Source organism: Montipora capricornis, chromosome 10 (genome assembly GCF_036669925.1).
Source record: "Montipora capricornis isolate CH-2021 chromosome 10, ASM3666992v2, whole genome shotgun sequence".
Lineage (NCBI taxonomy): Eukaryota > Metazoa > Cnidaria > Anthozoa > Scleractinia > Acroporidae > Montipora > Montipora capricornis.
The window spans coordinates 13,676,659-13,698,232 of NC_090892.1; the positions used below are offsets into that span (position 1 = coordinate 13,676,659).

Here is a 21,574-nt window from a genome sequence, read left to right on the forward strand (position 1 = left end):
CAGCATGATTAAATCGGTATACATGTCACAGTAATTCCTAAGCAACCAAAATGTGGTCTGTGTCACTAATTTTCTTGTACATTATGTTTTTTATACATCTTTGCTTTAAAGGTTTCAACTTCTAGTCCATTTTTAATGATAAACTCATCAATTCTAGCGTAGTTGCTGTCATTAGAAGCAAACTCTCGATGTTTTCTACTTTCCAAATGCACATTCAAGTCGTGTGAGTCTCACTATCCAATTTTTCTGTTTTGACAGTTTTTCACTGGAATTCGAAGTGTTTGGATAACCAAATGGACAGCCCCCAAGCTCTGATTCAAAATTTACGGAAGGAAATTTTTTAAACTCCTTGTAACAAGGTCGATAAAGTCCAGACGTATCTTCCACTTTTGTAAATGGGTGTTTCAGTTTCCTGACAAGTATGTCTGTGGCCTGACTTGTACCAATGTTTAAATATTTATGAAATTGACTGATTAACCGAGAGACATACTCGTATTCCAAAATTTTGATATTCCACCGTCTGGCTATTTCAGTAACACAACTTAACCCTTTAACTTCATTGTCTGTGATTTTATAACCATAGTCACGGATCTTGACTGATGTGTAACAGGCGTTATACTTGGCAACAACCTCATTCTTTTTTGCCTGTTTTTGTCACTATAAGATCAACCCTTTTACTCAAAAACGTTACTTTATGTCCACCGAGGTGAGTTAACTGGGAAAACAAAGATTCTTGGTCATTGCTCTCGTCACATTCCAGGTAAAAAATCTTCGTGTTCACCCAGTTTATGCGTTCCATGGATTCTGGAATTTAGTATAAATGGGCATCGAAGTAAATATGAAATACCAAAGGCTAGAAAGCTGATACTAAGTGCTTTATTTACCGGTTTATCATTTACTTACTTCCTGCGTGAGGAAAAAAAAAGTATATTTTCTGGCGCTTGTCCACCCCGCTCTTATCCCCGAGTTGCGCAACCTGTTAGATTACTTGTCAGCTACACTATTGATGAAAAGTTGCGAAAGAATTTGGGAAGTTTGTTCGCCTATTAAAACCACCGCGGATGAATCTGGATAATCAATATATTGTAACAATTTTTACCTAGGTTTGAGACGGACGAGGCTGGGGAATATCCAGTAATTTGCGGCCGCTTGTCTCTTGTTTTCTTTGGCGGGGTAGGACATTCTGCTGAGGCACAATAGAAGATGATTAAATTAGAGAAGCAGCCTACAATGCAGTCTTATTTCGTACACCGCATGTTGTTGCACTATTTTCTCTCGCAAAAACCCGTTGCATCAATTTTTAACAAAAGGAAACCAAATAAATTGACTTCACTGTAAAGTAAAAGCAATTGAAACTGACTTCCGATTGGTTTGAAATTAGTTCAGTTTCAGGGCGAGTTAATTTTGTGGGAAACAGATGGCGGATATCCGTCCCGCCGTTTGCTGGTTGCTTTCGGAACATCCAACACAATTGCTATTGGAATGCTAGAGAGATATGCTTCGAATATTTGGGGTTTTCCGTTTTCATTGATGCGAAAATAACTAGTTTAGCGTCGCTTTTGACCTTTTTCTTAACCTGGTTGAATAAAGGCTACGTAACAGGCGAATCGTGAACGGTTAAAAACCCTTTCTACATAAATCGGCAAATGCAAAGAAGACGTACGTTTTACACCAGCCTTGATTTGAAACAGGTGATGCGTGCGAAATATTTGACAAAGAAGCTCAGGGAAATACGTCTTCCCTTTTTGCAAAGTTTTAGGAAATGCACAGCATCTAAGATCATATTGCATCGGCATATTTTCTTAACCATACCTAGCCGTTGGAGCTGTTGCATAAGTTTATTCCGAGGAGAAATACTAATAGCCTACCAAGAGACATACCGGGATGTAAAGAGAACCTTGAAGAATCACTGGTATTATCAAATCCTATCCCATGAATCTCTGGAAAGCAGAAATACTAATGTTAAAAACTTGGAGTTTTCTAGGACGTTAATTTTTATTTTACATGCCGGATCTATTTTGGGGGAAAAAGATTTTGTGGGGAAAGTCAAGAGTTTTGTCGCTTAAGTGGGAAAAAAGTGGTCATGCCAACGCCACCCTCAGGCTAACCGCAAGCGACCTATCAGAGTGTGTTGCCGATTCTTTGCGTGGGAGAACGGAACAGTTAATTTATACAGTAGACTGCAAGCAGTCTCTCTTTTAAACTTTTGCTCTAGAATTATTGAATCGTTGAAACGAACGCGTACGTTGAACTTTCAATGGCTGAAGCATAGTTAGTAGAAGCAGCGGGTCTCAAATACCACGCGCTCTAAAAAACGCCCACGGTATTTGCGACCCGCAGTTTCAGCCATTTTGAAGTGTTCGTTCGTTTCAAACAAATATTTAAAGATTTAGTGCAAAAGGGAGCCTGCTCGCAGTCTAGTTAAGTTAAAATAGGGCCGTTTCAATGTCATTATTCTTGCAACGTTAATGGTATTGCTGTACTGCTGAAATAAAATGCATTTCATACATTTAAAGCTACAGTTTATGAAAAAATTTTGGAGCTGATGATAAGAAGCGAATGTTTGAGGGACGCTATCTAATCGGAAGACCCAGTTTCACCAGAGGGAAAAGATATTTATTGGAAGGACTTTGTACAGTCGTTTTGTCATCTTTCTTTTTGGCTGTAATGCATCTTAAATAATAGGGACCTTAAGCAAAGACGACGACGACGGCTACGAGAACGCAACAAATTTGCATATTCAGTAGGCAAAAACAATAGCTTTGCACGTGCGTTTTACATTTTGATACATTTCTTTGCCGTTCTCGTCTTGACTACGACGTGAAATGATCAAATTTGAGGTCATGTGGAGGACGAGAGCACATGACAACGAATTTTCAATTAACTCTCTGAATATCCACACCGTTCTCATCAATTTTATTCTTGGATTGCGAATTCACACTTTCTAAGCCGAACGACATGGAGTAATCGTAAAATTATTACGGCAACGGGAAATAATATTTTTAGGCAACGTTCTCGTAGCCGTCGTCGTCGTCCTTGCTTAAGGTCCCTAATAAAACGTTAAGCGAACGCTCACTTCTACCATTTGCTCCTCAAGTGAATTTAAAACAAAAGCGATACAGTAAGAGAGGAATGAACGCCTTACACACATACCGGGCTGCGATGATGGTATTGATGAATCTCTGGAATCATAGTCATCGAATCCAACGCCATGCTCAAGTTCTGATTTTTGTTTGAACGGGGACGGGAACGAGCTTCTGGTGTCCGAGTCTTCATGCATGTTGAAACCTTACTGCAGAAAGGACTTCTCGTTGTGTAGCAATTTTGGCGGCATTGCAACGGTTACAAACTTATTCAAATGCCGTTTCTTTGTCCACCCCTAGCCGTTGGCATCTGTCCAGCCCACCGGAAACTCAAAATTTGATTAGCTCCGCGTGCTCCGCGATTTTCAGACCGCAGTGTCTGTTTGTTCACTGAGAAAAAACTCTTGTTTGCGGCGTTCGATAAAAAGTCCCCGCTCCAGATTATTGATGTGGTTTTTTTAATGACTGTTTTCTTGTCATACTGAAGAGAGGGAACTCTTGTCATTGCTTCTGATGAAGTCGAACCAGTTCTTTGTATTTAGTTTTTTCAATCAGTTAAGTATATTAAAGTACAATATCAGTTATCAGTAATACGATTTTGCTGTGGAACCATATAATTATTGTGTAACAGGAGAAGTACAGTCATGTTGGGAATGACACTACGTAACAATGACAATGAACTATTCTTGACCGACGCCAATTTATAGAGCAGAGTTCACACTTGGCAAGTGACAGATCGGCTTTGCGACAACGGACTCTATTCAATTGCTTTGCTCGGCATAAGAACAAGTCGTGAGAAAAAAAATGACCAACACCTCTCTGTGGTCCATAAAAGTCGAAAATGGACAAGTTTTCATTTACCTCGGAAAAGACAAACTGAAAATGCGTCAAGTATATCGAAGAGTATTGAGTGTAAAAAAGTCTCTTTAAAAAGGAAAGGATTCCCTGCTGGTAAGAACGAATCTTTTCATTTGGCTTATTAGTTCTTTTTTCTATCTACGATCGATAAGACGAAGCGGTCTGACTCTCGCTTTATACGTTATGTTTTTGCAGTTCAAATTCGAACCTTGCCCAAATGGAACTCATACTAAGTGCCATTTGAAAGTTAAATATTTCGACCCAATGGCATCTTTAGAGATATACTAGAAGGCCAGTCACAAAGATTTTGTGTGCCAGTTCAATCAAGCAATCGCAAGGGTAGAAACCAATGGTCACAATGCTGCAAATGTTGAAAGTGAAAGTTCCCAGATTACGAGCGTAGTTAGCGAGCGCCGTGAGAATGAAGAACACGACACTTCCACGGACAAAACTTTACAGAGAGACTCAACCTTTGATTCCAGTCTGGATAGAACAGATCTGGAGATCACTCATATCATGAGCGAAGCCAGCTCATCAGGTAGGTAAAACGCTAAGATACGAGGAATTTTGTATATGTGACACTTGCTCTCAATCGTTCTCCTGGAGGGGTGGCGATCTTGACCATTCCGAGTATTAATTATAATTATTCATTATTGGGTTTGAGGTTGTGTCGTTTATATCGTTTACTTCTACGTATTTCAAAGGTGCTAGCTAGCAGATATAACAAATCGTCCAAAATTCCCGTGTCTTCAATATGAAGGGTAACAAATCTAAAATATTGTCAGTATGCTTTAATTTTAATTATTTCTGTTTCGACCCACAACTTTAGCAGGCCTCAGTTAAAGATTTTACCTTTGGTGAGCTATCTTAAGAGTTCTTAAATTCTGTTGGTCGGTGATAGTCGATACTTTTGGGAGTGACTGCGTTCAGAATGTTCGTATGGTTTAATCAAAAGAAATAGCCCACAAAAGCAGTCTGGCTTTTGTCACTGTTATTTCAGCCCCAATTTTGAGACAATGTTTGTTTCGCGGTTGACTCAGAAAACCGCCGCCAAAGACTCGCCCATGACCTTGGGGTAACTATTAGTTATCAGGTGTCGATGGAACGACTAATAGAAATGTGACAAAGAGGATTCTTGCACCAGCAATGGGCGAATCCAAAAAATATCATTCAAAGCAAAAATCTGCCAACCCACAATTTGTTATTAAAATAGTTTGCATAGAGTTTTTTTTTTATATAATTGATATGATCAGCTTGGTAATAAAGATGATACGAAATTTTGATTTATGTTAGATTCTTTTTTGCTTGCATAGTCTACCTTGGCCTATGTCGTCGGCCACTTGCACATTTCAAAGAAGATTGTAATCGTACATTTCACTTTTGCAGCTGGAGAAGCAAGAGATGGGTTCTGTCAGGTGTTGTTCGACCACAAGAATGTAAAAATACCGACCGCCGCCTACGACTGCATTGTCAGACACTTCAGTCGAGCTAGCGATTACGTCGTTGACCTCTTTACAAAAAATGCTGCTGTAGTAATTGTAAGCATGAAAAATTCCAGGCATGGAATATATTTTGATAAACTGGAGGACCAGGAGACCATACGTTGTGAGTTGGCGTCCCAAGTACAACCGCGTGATAAAGCTAGGGACGTTTAGTGAAATCATAATTATAAAAGCCAACGCAACAAAATTATGTATATTATAACTATAACAATATATATTATGAAATATATTCCATGCCTGGAGTTTTGTCTTTACCTCGGTGTAAGAAGTTGTAAAACTCACGAATAACGTAAGACAAGGAAAGCCGAGGAAAACAGTTGAAAACAACGGAGTTCATCAAAACAATAGCACATAAAACAACGAAAACCTGGTCAGGTCCTTACACCTAGGTAAACCAGAAATTTCTCATGCTTGCGTTTAATGTTTTCTCAATTTTAAAATACAGTAGAATTTTATTCTTGGTGTTTTTGAGATCCGTAGTCTGTAAAATCTCTAAATTCAAAGTAATTGAGTGACGAAAATATAAATTCTGTTGCAAATTTGTTCAGAAATATGACGTTACATAAAAAAATTTTTGACACGTTTTAACCTGGATTATTCTTCTCTTTATGTTAAACTGTGGGCTTCAAAATTCGTACCCATATTTTCGTACGCATTTTCGAAAACCTTTGTGAATCCAAATAGTAACGCAACATTCCGAGTTTCATTCACTTAAAAAAAAGGGTACGAACTTGAGGAGGTGTTGGATGCTAGAAAACCTATACATTACAATTTATTTATTAGAATTTCAGATACACAGAAGCAGCTTTCGGACCCCTGGACTTCTAAATTTTACATTTTCATGTTTAGCGATAGTTTTTAACTTATTTTCATTCACTTAAAGCAATGGTCCGAATTTCGGACCCCTAGACTTGTAAGTCTTCATTTTCAACGATAGTGTTTTTTTTCAACTTCTTTTCACTCAATCGAAGAAAGGGTCCGAATGGCTACCCGTTACTTACCGTATCGAGTTCAAAATATTAGTTTTAACGTTTAAAGCAATTTATCAACTGGCGCCGTCCTATATCTGTAATCTGGTTCGATTAAAGGATAATTGTAAGTACCAGCTTCGTTCTTCTAAAGAACTACTATTACAGTTGTCCATAAGAAAAACAAAGAAAACTCTGGGAGACAGATCATTCCAAACAGCTGTCCCTGTATTGTGGAACAGCCTGCCTGCGAGTGTTAGAGACATGGATGACTTTTTGGTTTTTAAACGAACTATAAAGACATTTATTTAGGAAGGCTTTTGCCTGTTATTGTTAGATTGACTACTTTTAAAGTTATTAATTTCAAGGATTCTTAATTATATTTTATTGTAATTATTAGGAGTAATTTTAGATGTAAGGCGCATTTGATCATATTCAGATGTTAATTTGCGCCTAATAAGTAATAAATTATTATTATTATTATTATTATTATTATTATTATTATTATTATTATTATTATTATTATTATTTCGGACCCCTGGACTTGTTAATCTTAAGATAAATGTTCAAAGATAGATTTTTACTTGTGTATTCATTCACTTAAAGCAAGGGTCCGAATTTCGGACCCCTAGATTAATTAAGAGCTGTTCTGTTTTAGAAAACTTATTTCAATTTCAGATTAAAAGAACCAAGGGTCCGAATTTCGGACCCCTGGATTTAGAATAACCTTTTCTTTTAAGGTTAACATGATTCTTAATCACTCAGGTCATTGATTTTTGAGGACAATAAAAATCACAACGCAAGAAAGTATATTTCTCAGTGATTGTTTTTTTCACTCCACCAGAATCGATAAAATCTGTTCTGAGAAAATGGAACGCCGCAAAAAACGGGTAAAAGTGGCGTTTTCTGTGGAAAAATACGAATTGGAAAAAACTGAAAATAGTTTGGAAAGCGTTTTTAATTTAGCGGGCTGTACAGCGGGCCGTACTGTAGAATACGGCCCGCTAATTTAACCAATCACAGCACGCGTACTATTTGAGAGATATAATAATCTGGAATATCGGGTTCAAATTTGCAGAGATAGTCCACTTATGTGATGCACTGTCAATATTCAGTACTTTATTCTCGGCTGACTGATTAGAAAACGATAGCCTTGGGGCAATGCGGCAAAAAATGTAAACAAAGATTCGTACGCTATACTATACAATTTTGACCCCTTTTAGATGTTTTATTGATTTTAACAGGAATGCATTTTCAAGAAAATGTCTAACCAAACTGCATTGCAAGTATACTGGGATGGGAATCTTCGCATAATGGACTGCGATCTTTGTTGCAGTCGATGGTATTTTACCTTCAACGGAGCAGAGTGCTCGACCCCAGCAGCCATTGATGGCACGATCTACATGGAACGTGGACAGGGCAGCAGAAAACAAAATTTACACCGCCCTCGTCACATTGAAGGAGTGTGCGAAAAAAATCACGATGGTATGGTGCGTGTGGGATTCTGGGTTGGTCGGTGTTCTGGTTTCCCGGTGTTGCGAATGCACTCACTGGATGGAATTCAGTGTCCCGTATCTACGTAGAAGAAATACCTGCCCCACAGGCATAAGAAAGCGGATTTTTCTTTTCTTTAGTATCTTTTTCTCATGTAATTTGAAATGTGACAATAAAGAAGAGGGAACTTTATATCTAAAACCGAGCTGGTTTTTTTTGTTTTGTTTTTGCTGTTGTTTTTTGCCCCTATTCAGTTTGCATAAGGCGATTCCATTTTTTTTTGTCTGTTAGTGTTGAAGACTCGGCTGTGGCCACGATCAAGACAACAAGACAACACCACAAGCTGCATAGCTTTTAAAATACTTATCGTGTTTAAATAAAGGTTTTACTTTAATTTTACTTACTTACTTACTTACTTACTTACTTACTTACTTACTTACTTACTAAAGCGGGCAGTTAAATTCTGTTCACTTTCCTTGTCTAATCCCAAAAAGAAGTAGGAGAGTTTTGGCATGAAGATTCACTTTCACCTTTACTCCACAAATGGTGACATATTTAGGCAAATCATTGATTGTAAGATACCTGTTTATACACAGTTGTGTTCTGTTCTGCAGGTAGGATCTAAACCACTCCAGAGCTAGGCCACTAACACCCACTTCCTCGTGTAGAAGGCTGATTAAAATGCCATGATTTACCGTATCGAATGCGGCACTCAGATCCAGCATGACCAATAGCGTAACCTCTTCATCGAAATGTCGTTTGTGACCTTGACTAACGCTGTTTAAGTGCTATGAAATCTACGATACGATGACTGCAATTCAGAATAAATTGCGTTGGTCATCATGTGCGCGTGCATTTAATTAAACACCGCTTTCTCAGTCAGTTTAGAGATTTATTGTAAATTGCTAACAGACCTGTAGTTTGGAAACAATAGATCAAGACCCAATTTCTTCAAAACTGGACTGATAAGAGCACACTTCCATTGCTCCGCAAACTGACCAGATATCAAAGACAAATTAATAATCTTGGTAATGACTGGCAACAATATATCAACGTAGTCAAGCGCGACAGATGTAGGCACGCAGTGGGTCTAGACTGCATGACTTTATGCTAGACAATCAGGTATGAGCTGTCGAACATCGTCCTCACTGAGTGTCGTAAAAGCATTAAGCTGAACAACAGTAGGTTGCACATCTGCACCACTGTCCGAGTGTGGATCGATGGGTAGAGTGAATGCCAAGTTATCCAGCTTAGAGTGAATGCTCCTTATCTTCTCTACAAAATATTGTCCTATTTGGTTAGCAAATTTCAACTTTTCGACGAATGGAGGAAAGACAGACCTTTGGTCGCCTTGATTAAACAGAGTTTTTGCAGCTACGAATAATTTACGCTGATCAGTGTTATTCTCCTCAATGAAGTCTTGGTAGAATTTTATCCGTGCTTCGTTCATTATCTGATTTACATAGTTCTTTTTTGCCTAATAGTCCAACATGTCCTCTCTGCGGCCAGTGCGTCTCCATTTTCGCTCTGCTTTTCTTTTTTCGCGCCTCGCCAACTTAATCTCCTCATTGAACCACGGCACTAGTGGCCTCGCGTTGATGACCTTTTTGTACATGGGAACATGTTTATCAAGCACATCAGCCAGAGATTTATTATAACAATGCACGAGATCATCGAGCGTATCTGGGCAATTCTCACCGAATGTAATATATCATCCTTGCACTTGCATTTGTCAATTCCTTTAATCCGCCCATAAAATACTTGTTCGACACTGGGTGTTGGTCTTCGCAGAATGAGATTGCACGTAACCGTGAAATGATCAGAGAGCAAATAATCCGGTCGAGGTTTAGTGCCGATCAGAGTGTCCGAGCAGCGTGTGATCATCAAGTCCAGTGTGTGACCGGAAATATGAGTGGGCTTATCTACGTGTTGCTCTAGACCCATGGAGGCCAGTAAATCTAGAAATCGTATAGCGTCCGAGTCTCTGACATCGTCAACATGTATGTTGAAGTCGCCTGTGATGAGCAAAGGCTCAGAAGACGTAATCACAGTTTCCAGATAGATAGTTTGAGAACTCTTCCAAGAACAAACTAGTGGTGACTGGGTGTACAGCGGAATAAGGAGTGCGATAAATAATGATAACCCATAATCTAGTAGAATCGTATTGGAGGAACCATTCAGAGAATTCAATATCACGCGCATCGACATTGTCGTTAAATAAGAATGCAGTTCCACCGCCAGTCCTTCCTTTCCTTGAATGGTCAAGCAGCTTAAATCCAGGTAGAGTGATTTCGGCTCTTTGAGCTGGACCTCTCTCTGTCAACCAAGTCTCAGTGATCGCAAAAACATCAGCACCAGATGAAGATGCATAACAAACAAAATCAGCGCTTTTATTTCGGATAGAGGGAGCATTCAAGCAACAAAGCCTTAGATTTCTGCTGGCACTTTGAATTTGGCATTGTTCATTAACAATGGGAACTTCAAAAAGTTGACGCGTCTTTGGTTTAGCAAAGGATCTTGAATAATTTGGACGGTTTGAAATAATTACTGGAATATTTAAGTACTTTTCAATTTCCGCAAAACAGCTCCTTTCACCAGTAGAAATATTCATAGGCCCTGGATTACGAGAGACATCTCCAGCCATGAGTATAAGAATGATGGTTAACAGGGTGCCTTGAACCAAACGGAGAACAAATTTTACTCTGAAGAGCCGCAGACTTCCCAAACGAAATAGGCTTAATCTACTGCTTTTATATAATCCATGCGATAGTTGGTATTACAATGACACTACTGAAAAGTACAGTCGTTAACGTTCCTCTGCTCCACATTTCAAAACAAGTAATTACAAGAAACACAAACACTATCATAATACGGATTCCGGTACATGCACTATAGGGCCCAGTTCTCGGCCACAAAAAACGTAAACTTGTATTTCTTACCTTGAAATAGCCTTAAGGACTTGAAGTTTCACACAAAACTAGCTCCAGCATTTAGCTTACACATGTAAAGCTATCGACTGCTCAACGCTGTTTTCTCCCGAGTAATAACGAAAATGGAGGCTTCGTTTGGGGGGCCCAGTCATCGGCCATTGGGCCCACTTCTCGGCCACAAAAGAGTGCGCGCGATTTCTCAGAATAAATAACGTTTTATTGCCACTTTGTTGTTGTTAAATCACTTATAAGGCTTGTGTTTTGATATTTCGATCACAAATTATCATTAAAGAGCTTTGTTTCAACTTTTCTTATGTGCAGGCAAGCAAGGCTAATAAAGAGTTGGTAATTCATATCTACTGTTAGAACATGCCACTCCATTACATCTTTATTTTTACAACTGATTTGACACGAAAACGCCATACAAAACTATGGGCGCTTTTTAGTGTTTACGTCGAGCAGGGTGGCCGAGAATAGGCAAATACGCAAAAGTACTAAGGATATATTGAGGAGTGAATTTAGGTCAAAGAATACAACACACCGCAAAAGTTTATATTTGACAGATAGCTTTATCACTCTACGTTCTCTATGCCAAGAATTGGCTCATCTGTGCCTTGTATACGAATAAAATATAAACTTGAATTAAACCATGTAATTCGTTTAGCCGTTAACAAACACGTTTTCGGGGAAACCAAATTCATTTACCTTTGCGTCACCTCGACGTGCGAGAAAAAAGGAGCTGTAAAGTCAAAACTCGGTAAGCCAAAAGACAAGGAATCAAGCTACCTTTGGAAGCAATTGCTTTTTATTCACATTCATTTGTGGCGCGAAACATAAACTTGAACAAAAAGTGGCCGAGAACTGGGCCCCATAGTGTACTTGATTTGCTTTCCCATGGAACTCGCGTGGTTGGATTTAAAATATGGCGTCTGGTTAAGATTCTCTTTGCCTCTCAGAACAAGATAATGTTCGTTCTTGCCGTCGATCAACATTATTTTCTTGGTTGCAGTAGTACACACTTTTGCACAGTTATTGGTTCCCATAATACTTCTGATATTTTTCACTTTCGAAACTCTGCGAAACTCCTTCATCTCATTCGCATTTTGTGCTCACAGATAATCTCAACTCATGATCACAGGTGACATACTTTGGAACTTTGCAAGCAACTTGGCAATCTTTTCGATTCACGCTCAATATATTTAGCGCGCATTCACTCCGAACACTTTTTCCTCTGTCCATTAACACTTCAACGTTGCAGCAGCTCTTCCCGTATCTATTTAGCGACAAACGCCACTTTCATGGAACCCAAGATTCTTTTGGTCAGCAGGCTTTGCCGATTTGTGGTGGAAACGCAAAAAAAGGTTGAAAACTCAACTCTGGCCGCCTTGACTTCGGCCAGTGTAATAAACGATCTTCGCACAAGAATGCCAAGCCAAATGTAGCAATATTCGATAGGTCTATTTTGATTCAATTTAATATTTATTTATTTAATTTAATATTTATTTATTTATTCAGTCCTTATTTATCAATGGCCGAAATTTTTTGGAAGCTCACGGTCGGAATGATCTTTTGAAAGAAAACCAATTTAAGGTCTTAAAAAGTAGGCATCCTTCAGTCTCGGAAGACTATGGAGTTGCGCTCTAGGTGTTTATTCTGGTACAGCGTCGTGCGTGGCTGGCCCGTCTGACGCGGGAACTACGGTTCCTGTGGCAGAGGCCCATTTGAAGCTGGTCTGTCTGTCAGGGCTGCAGCCTTTCTTCTCATTCTCTTTTCCTCGTGCTGCTGAGCGAGTGTCTCTTTAGAAAAACCATTCTGCACAGTCTGTCTCCAGGCTGACCGTTCGAGGGTTGTGCTTCCCAGTTGTTCTAGTCGATGTTCAAGGCTTTAAGGTCCCTCATGCACACGTCTTTGAATCGCAGCTGTGGTCTGCCTGTGAGACGTTTTCCCTGCACAAGCTCTCAGTAGAGGAGGTCTTTAGGGATGCGTCCGTCGTCCATGCGCACGAGCCACCGCATACGTCTCTGTTTCAGCAGCGTGTACATGCTGGTGCAACCAGCTCTTTCAAGGACAGTGTTGTTTGGGACCTTGTCCTGCCAGGTGATTTTCAGAATGCGTCTGTGGCTACGCATTAGAAAAGCATTGAGCTTTCGCTCTTGTCGGGCACGCAAAGTCCAAGACTCGCTACCATACAAGAGGATACTCACGACGCAGGCTCTGTAGATGTGGGACTTTGTGTGCTCAGTCAGCTTGCTGTTGTTCCATGCTTTCTTTATCAGTCTGGTCATGGTGGTAGCTGCTTTACCGATGCGCTTGTTGAGCTCTGCGTCACGTAAGAGGGTGTCTGAGATATTTGAGCCCAGATTAACGAAGTCATGGACGACATCCAGTTCATGGTCATTGATACTGACGGCTGGGGGAGACTCAACATCCTGTCCCATGACCTGTGTTTTCTTCAAGCTAATGGTAATTAATCCCGAAGTCTTTGCACGCATTGCTGAAGTAAGTCATGAGCTGTTGTAGGTCATCAGCTGAGTGGGCGGTTACTGCTGCGTCGTCTGCAAAGAGGAAGTCACGCAGGCACCTTAGCTGGACTTACGTCTTGGCTCTTAGTCTGAAGAGGTTGAAAAGCCTTGCGTCTGTCCTGGTTGGGAGGTAGATACCTTCAGTTGCAGGCCCAAATGAGTGTTTTAGCATCCAAGCAAAGAAGTTTCCAAACAGGGTGGGAGCCAGGAGGCAACCCTGTTTCACCCACGCACTGCAAATTCCCAAGACCGATGGGAACACTTCAGAGATGTTGTGTACAACGCCGCCATGTCCACCTTTGGCAAAAAGACCATCAAGTCAGCTGATTGGTTCGAAGCCCACTCAGAAGAAATGACACCAGTCGTCGAGGTCAAGAGAAACGCTTTGACAGCATACAAAACAGAACCTCCAGGTTCTGCGCGCTGCGCGCTGCAAAGTCCAGCAGTGTGCCAGGTAATGCGCCAACGACTACTGACTTCAGCTCTGCTCCCAGATTGCAGTTGACACAGGCAACATCAAGGCAATGTATGACGGTATCAAGCAGGCATTGGGCCCAACACAAAAGAAAACTGCCCCTTTGAAATCAGTAACAGGGGATGTGATTAAAGACAGAGAACAACAGATGGAAGCGCTGGGTAGAACACTACACTGAGCCGTGTTCTCTGAACTCGTCTATGTTTTGCCCTGCCAAAACAGGGTGACGTCTCCCTCACAGATCTCAGTTCTCTGTCGATGACGGCTGTCTTGCAAGCATCATTTACGTCCTGCGGGTCGTCAGGAAATCCTGGTGTCATTGTCCTTACGTTCCATGTACCCAATTTCAGGGCGTGAGTTTTCATTTTTCAGTTGGCTGGTGCACAGTTGTCGATCCGCTTGTCGGTTTTAACCCTAACACCAAACGCACCCAGTGAGGCTAAAGGGACCGTGGCGGGGCAGCACCTTACTGGCTGGGGACTGCCCAGCTTAAGGCGGGCGGTAGCTGCCCAGTGAGATGCGAAGAGCTCTCCCACCTTCGGAAGCAGCCCCTGGGGTCTGACTCTACGCAATTGAGTATGCAGACTTATAACCGGTAGACTGCTGCTTCCGGTGTTTTGCCGACACTGCAAAGCGAGGCTGGAGTGACCTCTCCAGAGCGCAAAGCAAGGGTACGTACGTATGGAGGGCAAGCTGTTACCCAGGCAGCAGACCCCCCTCGCTACGTCGCTGGAAAGGTTTATTGGAAAGGCACGCGGCGATACATATGGTTCCAGTGCCGTCGCAGACGTTGCCAGAGCGTTGCTGTAAACAACTCGGACTGCCTTGGGGACTCCGTCTCCGGAGTCAAGATCTTAATCTCTTAAGAAAGTTATAAATATTAATGTTTATATTTATGTTGTAGTTAAAGCGTTGCCTCAGCAGGATCGAGAAAGAACGCAAAAAAAAATTCGGAAAATTCTTACCAATTTCTAAAGAGAGATTTGTTTTCCACTTGTAATTTTTTTATTGTTTTGTCTATTATCCTGGTGCTGATGCCGTTTTTCTCGACGAGACGTTTTCATGTCAAGGTGCAAAACCGACGATCAGCTTAATTATAGAAAAGGTTATTTTCACTTCCTATATATCTTCTCAGAATTGATGACATATTTCCGTCACCGGTATCCTCCAGTCCACATTGAACTAGTCACGTGGTGGTCAGTTTCATCCCTTGTCTCTTTTTCTACTCTCGGCACTTAGTGCCTCGCACGGAAAGCTTCGCTTTGCGGAGTTCGTCGCCCGAACATTGACGCAGATAGGATTTCAACCGTAACAAGATCGTTTGCGGGTAGTTTGATCACGTACGGTGATTCAAATCAACTAGACGCTCCATGAGCGTACACTGGGTTGTCGGTGGTACGTGTTACTCAAAAACAGAAGGGACTGAGTTGGGTGGTATTGAACTGCAGCATTCCAGTCATTTTTTTCAAATCGGGGGTCATTAAGACCATTTAAGGGGTCACCTAAAAGTCGTGCCAGCAGACGCCCTTTAGCTCACACGTTCAAACCGCGATGGAACAGATCTTTTTCTGAGATTAAAAACTTGGCTACCAGCCTATGAATCATTTGTCACAGAGAAAAAATTCCTGTCATCTTTAGAAAAAACAGGCACGCTTTGCGTACGTGTGGTAGTGTAGTAAAACAACGCTTTTTTCCATATTGTCAACTGAGCAGCGTTTTGTCTTCCAGGAGATTCAAGTTGTCTTTACGCAATATGTAGCTCTAATAGTACACAATATTGTTTTGGTATTGTATATCATTGTAGTGCCATGGTAGAAGTCTTAGGTAAATAGCCCCCTGAGAAGACATGTGGTTACTAGCAAAGTACTAAACCCAGAAAGATTGAAGAAAATAAAAGGGGATCGAGAAATATTGGCTTCTAGGCTGACATGTCGATCATTTTCAACTTCCCTCACAACTTCTTTTCACCACAAGTTTAAGCGTGCACTGTGAGCCTCTGAAAGCTATGTGATACAAAAGTTTACTGAAGTTAAACTATGTCCGGCGGGGTTAGTGTCTGGATGGACGACCTACAAAATATACCACTTTGCAACAGAAGCATAGGACCGAAAATGCTTTTTTAACGCTCAAGAATGCGAACTAAGCACGGTACAGATTTTGTTAGCTTGCGTTATTCAAAACAGTATTGATGCAAAAGTAAATAAATATTGATACACGTAATTAAATAAAAATCCCGAGTTATCAGGGAGGCGTAGGATGTCGGACACTTTAGTCAGTAATAAATCCGTGCCCCTGTCACCAGCAAAAAATAATGCCATAAAAAGAGCCTGGTCTCTAGCCTGAACAAAGATCTGAATAGCTGAGTTTGCATTATGTAATAGCATATGCTCTATATGGTTGGAAATAATTGCCAAATCCCCTACCAGAATAGGTTCCGCTTGACGAGGTGACACTCTTGCTTTAAGCTGTTCCTCCCTAATATTAGCTAGATATTTCTTAACTAACCGACAAGCTGCCGAGTTTCCTACCCCCAACAAGGGGTGCCAGTCGGATCCCCTACTATTATCAGCGAGGATTGCACGAAGCTTGCCTATCATTGAATGAACCGTCCCAAATGCCAAACGTTTTGGGCATGCACAAGATAAATCTAGACGGGATAGAGCAGGGCATGATGACTGGTGGACCTTAGTTCTCACTGCACGGTCTTTCCAAACCAGGAATGCTATCACGTCTTCCGGCAGAGCCGAGGCTAGGGACTTTGCAGACTCCAAACTGGCGAGGAAATGAGCGAACTCACTCTCTAGGGCTGACTTCTGTCTAACATATCTCGAGGATGACCGTTGTTGAGACAGTTGTTGAAGTCTACGGGCGATGTCTCCTTCGTTAATAGTCAACCGTTTCTTGAAAGGCTCTTCCTGAATGGGATTTCTTCGGTAACCACATTGTTAGCAAAATGTAAACGTTTCATCAATGGGATAGTTGCACTTTGGGCACGCCACTGCAGGAGTATATAACCTGGGAACTCTAGGCAGAGTCTATAACAGAGAAAACAAAACCGTCTAAGCAGTGTTCCTACTGTGAGAAGCGAGCAACTCGACACGCCCGCATTCAGTCGCTGGACATACAACAGGTGGGTAGCCAAACTTCGAAGGGCTGAGAAGAACACGTTTATCCCCTCGTTTCCCCAGACAATGTGTATGAGTGCTACGTGCGATCAACTCTGGCCACCAATACGGTGGTGGAATAAACTCTGGGACCACTATCGTGAATGGAATCCTGAACGGCAACAAAAACTTCAATACTGGACCAATCAAACCGAAAGGGGCAAAAAATGTACGGATTAGACATTTCTGTTATTCTTGTCAGATCTTGACAGAAAAGGTTTACACCTGCAGAGCATGGACTTGGGTGAGGAGTAAAGTGCGGCAAGGGCTTTCCACCTTTCCCCAACAACGCATTTGAATCAAGGGCCATCAGGTCAAATGAGTGGCCTGTAACCCCTCCAAACGCATTCTCTACTGCCGCGAAGGCCTCTGCAGACAGCTTCGATTCTGTACGAGACAACCGTCGTGAAGGAGTATCTGCTTTATTGTTGTCAGACTCCACATATTGTAAAGAAAGCTGAATGTTGCGAGAAGACACCTCCTGAAAAAGCTGTTTCGTAACTCGCATCAACTGGAGGGAAGTCCTGCCCCCTGGCTTTCCCAATCATCACCTTACTATCTACGCATGCGTCAACTCTAGCATCCCTGATGTTATCGGGTAGCGCTCTTATGGCATGCACCAAAGCCAGCATCTCCTTAGAAGAGATAAAGAGCTCCTTATGTTCGTCCGTCCAGTAGTCGCCCATCTCCAGGTCTCCAGACAATTGATGGATAACGCACCCCCAACTATAGTTAGAGGCATCCGTAGACAGAGAAATCCTATAATGTTTCTCTTCTCTCCAAGGGAGCGACTGCTGCCAATCGTCAAGGAAACGCCAATAGGTTACCTCTTCCCTTGGAACTCATTCAAGGTCACATGACCCCTCATCTCTGCTGAAGCAATAGCTTTGCTAGTTTCTCTAATAAAGAGTTTTGCCGCAGAGACTGCTAACAACAAGGATATGCACTTCCCTTGAAAACGCTGCATCGTCCTGAGTGGTATTTGTGACTTATAGGCAAGAATGGTTTCCCTCAAAGATGCAAAAGACTCGATCTTGCGGCGAGGGATTAAAAAGGACTGCTTTTCGGAATCAATGATAAGACCAAGGTATTCCACCGCCGTACTTGGCCAAAGAATGGACTTCTTTATGCCAATTGTGTAACCCAACTGAACGAGCACCGAAAGAACCACAAAGAGAACTGACTTAGCAGCGTCTATTCGATACACTCTTGACCTGTCTTGAGGGAGTACTGACCAAGGGCCATTTGGAGTCAAAAGTTCACCATTCAAACGATCATCAATATAAAGGGAACACGGTATATCCTGACCCCTCAAATAGCCCGTTTCAGCTAGCCCAATTGAGTGATAAATGTATGGCGATATCTTCCATCCAAACGGCAGTGTCGTACATACAAACCACAAGCCCCCAAAAGAAAATCCAAAGTAAGTCTGGGAATTCTCTTATAGGAGGATATGGTCATACCCTGACTTGTTATCGCACTTGGTCATATAGGACGACTTGTACACGTACCGGGGAACATCGGTTAACTTATCTAACGAGAAAGGCATGTCCTTCATCCACAAGTTTAGAAACCACGCGTCCAGACACAACCTGGGCTTCGTCGGTTCCACCGTTAAAGGGAGCACAAGGTAAGGGGGGTCATCGACCCCGACCACTCCCCATAATCTAAAAGCCCCCGTCAAGAGACGATTCAAAATCTCTTGCGATAAAAATTCTTCAAGTTGAAACGAAATTGCCGCTGATGTTGGCTTGCGAACACTTTGTCCTCGGCAGAGCCCCTTCTTTCATTAGCAGTGGAGAAAGAACGCCAGGCGAGCCGATCGCTAAGGTCTAAGGCGTGTTCACAACCTTCACTGATGCGTTTATAGATACATATATTAAATAAATATACTGTATGTGAGACTTGCGATCGCAGTAAGTTGCCAGCTGCTGATAGATTTCCTAATGTTTTGATGCATCACTATCTGAAAGCCATTTCCTGCCCAGTGATTGATGACTGTCACACTTTCTTCGGAGCTGAAAAGATATTAGAGATTCCCCTTTTTAGAGATTCCCCATTTTAGTAATTCCCCCTTTTAGAGATTCCCATTTTAGAGATTCCCCTTTTAGAGATTCCCCATTTTAGTAATTTCCCCTTTTAGAGATTCCCCATTTTGGAGATTCTCTATTTTAGCAATTCCCTATTTTAGTAATTCCCTATTTTAGTAATTCCCCCTTTTAGAGATTCCCCATTTTAGAGATTCCCCATTTGAGAAATTCCCCCTTTTGGAGATTCGCCTTTCTAGAGATACCCCCTTTTCGTAATTCCCCATTTTAGAGATTCCCTATATCAGTAATTCCACATTTTAGAGATTCCCCATTTTAGAGATTCCCTATTTTAGTAATTCCCCCTTTTTGAGATTCCCCATTTTAGAGATTCCGCATTTCAGAGATTTTCCCTTTTAGAGATTCGCCTTTTTAGAGATACCCCATTTTAGTAATTCCCCATTTTAGAGATTCCCTATTTTAGTAATTCCCCATTTTAGAGTTCCCCCTTTTAGAGATTCCCTATTTTAGTAATTCCCCCTTTTAGAGATTCCCTATTTTAGAGATTCTCCATTGCAGAGATTCCCTATTTTAGAGATTCCCTATTTTAGTAATTCCGCATTTCAGAGATTTTCCCTTTTAGAGATTCGCCTTTTTAGAGATACCCCCTTTTAGTAATTCCCCATTTAAGAGATTCCCTACTTTAGTAATTCCCCATTTTAGAGTTCCCCCTTTTAGAGATTCCCTATTTTAGTAATTCCCCCTTTTAGAGATTCCCTATTTTAGAGATTCCCTATTTTAGTATTCCCTCTTTTAGAGATTTCCCATTTTAGAGATTCCCTATTTTAGTAATTCCCCTTTTTAGAGATTCCCTATTTTAGAGATTCTCCATTGCAGAGATTCCCCATTTTAGAGATTCCTTATTTTAGTAATTCCCCCTTTTAGAGATTCCCTATTTTAAACATTCCCCGTTTTCCGTTCTCATTCTCCGATTGCGCGTTCCCTGTTTTAGAACTAGCCCAAAAACAATAGCTTTGCACGCTTTGCACGTGCATTTTTCATTTTTGTCCATTTCTTTTCCGTCAGCAAAGTTTGAGCATTTGAAGAGAACTTTTCATTTTCTCCCCTAAATTAAGCGTGAGTCATATCGGTTTCATTTTTGAGGGACTGTCACACCATTGTCATGTTAAAAAGCTTGCAATAGTCGCGAAGTAATTACAATAACCCGAATTTATGTGTTGAGATGACTTTCTCGTTGCCGTTGCCATCGTCATTGCTAAAGATCCCTAATAACAGGGGCCGGAGCACAACTTTTGGTTGAACATCGTCGAATGACTAGTAACCCATCCCTTGCTTGTTAAACTCGCCACTTGACTTGAATCTGGAAAATGCTCCTTACAATCGCTCACCTCCTTGTCTTCTTCATCGGCTTTTTTTTGCTTTGTTTGTTTGTTTGTTTGGTCTTTGGGGCTAATATATAGCGCTGCGGAAGAATGCTCAATTCTTTTTGCCTGCGAAAGGGATCAGAAGGACTTAATGCATCCACATCAGGTTATTCCGCATTAAAAAAAGACAACATGTTTCAAATGGTAAAATTATAATAAACCTTCAAGAGCCCTATGGGCATAGCCAGGATTTTTAAAAGGAAGGGGGGGGGGGGGGGTCACACTGTGTCAAACAGAGGGCACTCGTTTCCACAACCTGAATATTGTAGGTTGTTTGCGTAAAAAGAGGCTTATAAAGCCTTATAAAGGGGGGGGGGGAGGGGAGCAGCAACGTTGTTCAAAGTATTTCCGAAACTCTTTCACTGGAAATAACAAACACATCATTTTGAAAGATGTTGTGTGGCCTTGAGAAGTGTTCTGATTTTATAGAGAGCAGACTTACAAAATCCACGTGAATAATGAAAGGGTAGACTTCAAAGCAGGTCAACGCGGACAAAAGTGACGTTTTTATAGCCAACCATGACACAGCATCAGTTCCCAAATGCCTTTCAGTGAGCCTTTCTAGACGAAGGTTCTCGCTGGCGTTTAGAATGATCAACCGTAACCTACTGCAATCAACAGCTATAATTTCAATCAAACAATAAACTCGACAACTAAGCCACATTAAACGGATGCAAACGTTTGAGAGGAACTTACAAATAGTTGATATCGATTTGAAGTGGGATGGTATCGTCGAAAAAACATAAACTGATTGAATTGATTCAAAACGAAAGGGGTTCAGTTAAAGAAAAAAATACATCCGACCCATTCAAATGTATAAACTTGAAATGACCTCGCCCAAAACGATTCAAAACCGTTGTTCTTTTGAAGAAAAATTAACACAGAATATGGTCAATATATCTCAACTGTTTACAAAGAGGCTGAGAGGCGCAAGAGGATTAAAAAAAGAAGAAAAAAAAAAACAACAACAAAAGATACAAATTTCCGCAATATCTCTGCTTGAAATCCGCCATTTCAAACAGCAATAAGAAAAAGCTTCGTTAATATTTCCAGTGCTGCGACACAGTCGACTAAAGGTTTTTCCTAACAATCGCGGAAAGAACGGA

At 41.2% G+C, this 21,574-nt stretch overlaps 2 protein-coding genes, 1 long non-coding RNA gene and 1 pseudogene across 4 annotated transcripts in view; 1 reads left to right on the forward strand and 3 right to left on the reverse strand.

The window, feature by feature from the left end:
* Positions 1-3,280, reverse strand: part of LOC138019730 (uncharacterized) — a 5,674-nt gene extending 2,394 nt beyond the window's left edge. Inside the window, exons 1-2 of the long non-coding RNA XR_011126223.1 lie at positions 3,154-3,280; positions 1,881-1,940 (exon numbers count right to left, since the gene is read on the reverse strand). This is a non-coding gene — a long non-coding RNA (uncharacterized lncRNA). The remainder of the gene's footprint in view (positions 1-1,880; positions 1,941-3,153) is intronic.
* LOC138019729 (collagen triple helix repeat-containing protein 1-like) overlaps positions 1-8,304 on the forward strand; it is a 17,074-nt pseudogene extending 8,770 nt beyond the window's left edge.
* LOC138021412 (cytochrome c oxidase assembly protein COX18, mitochondrial-like) overlaps positions 1-21,574 on the reverse strand; it is a 401,574-nt gene that overhangs the window by 62,956 nt on the left and 317,044 nt on the right. The gene's annotated exons all lie outside the window — the stretch shown is intronic.
* On the reverse strand, positions 12,794-13,327 carry LOC138020324 (uncharacterized). Its single transcript, XM_068867328.1, has one exon. The coding sequence runs from the start codon at positions 13,325-13,327 to the stop codon at positions 12,794-12,796; it is 534 nt and encodes a 177-aa protein (XP_068723429.1).

Coding starts and splice junctions, on each gene's coding strand:
- LOC138020324 (XM_068867328.1), bottom strand. CDS start 13,327: ATGCGTGCAAAGACTTCGGGATTAATTACCATTAGCTTGAAGAAAACA.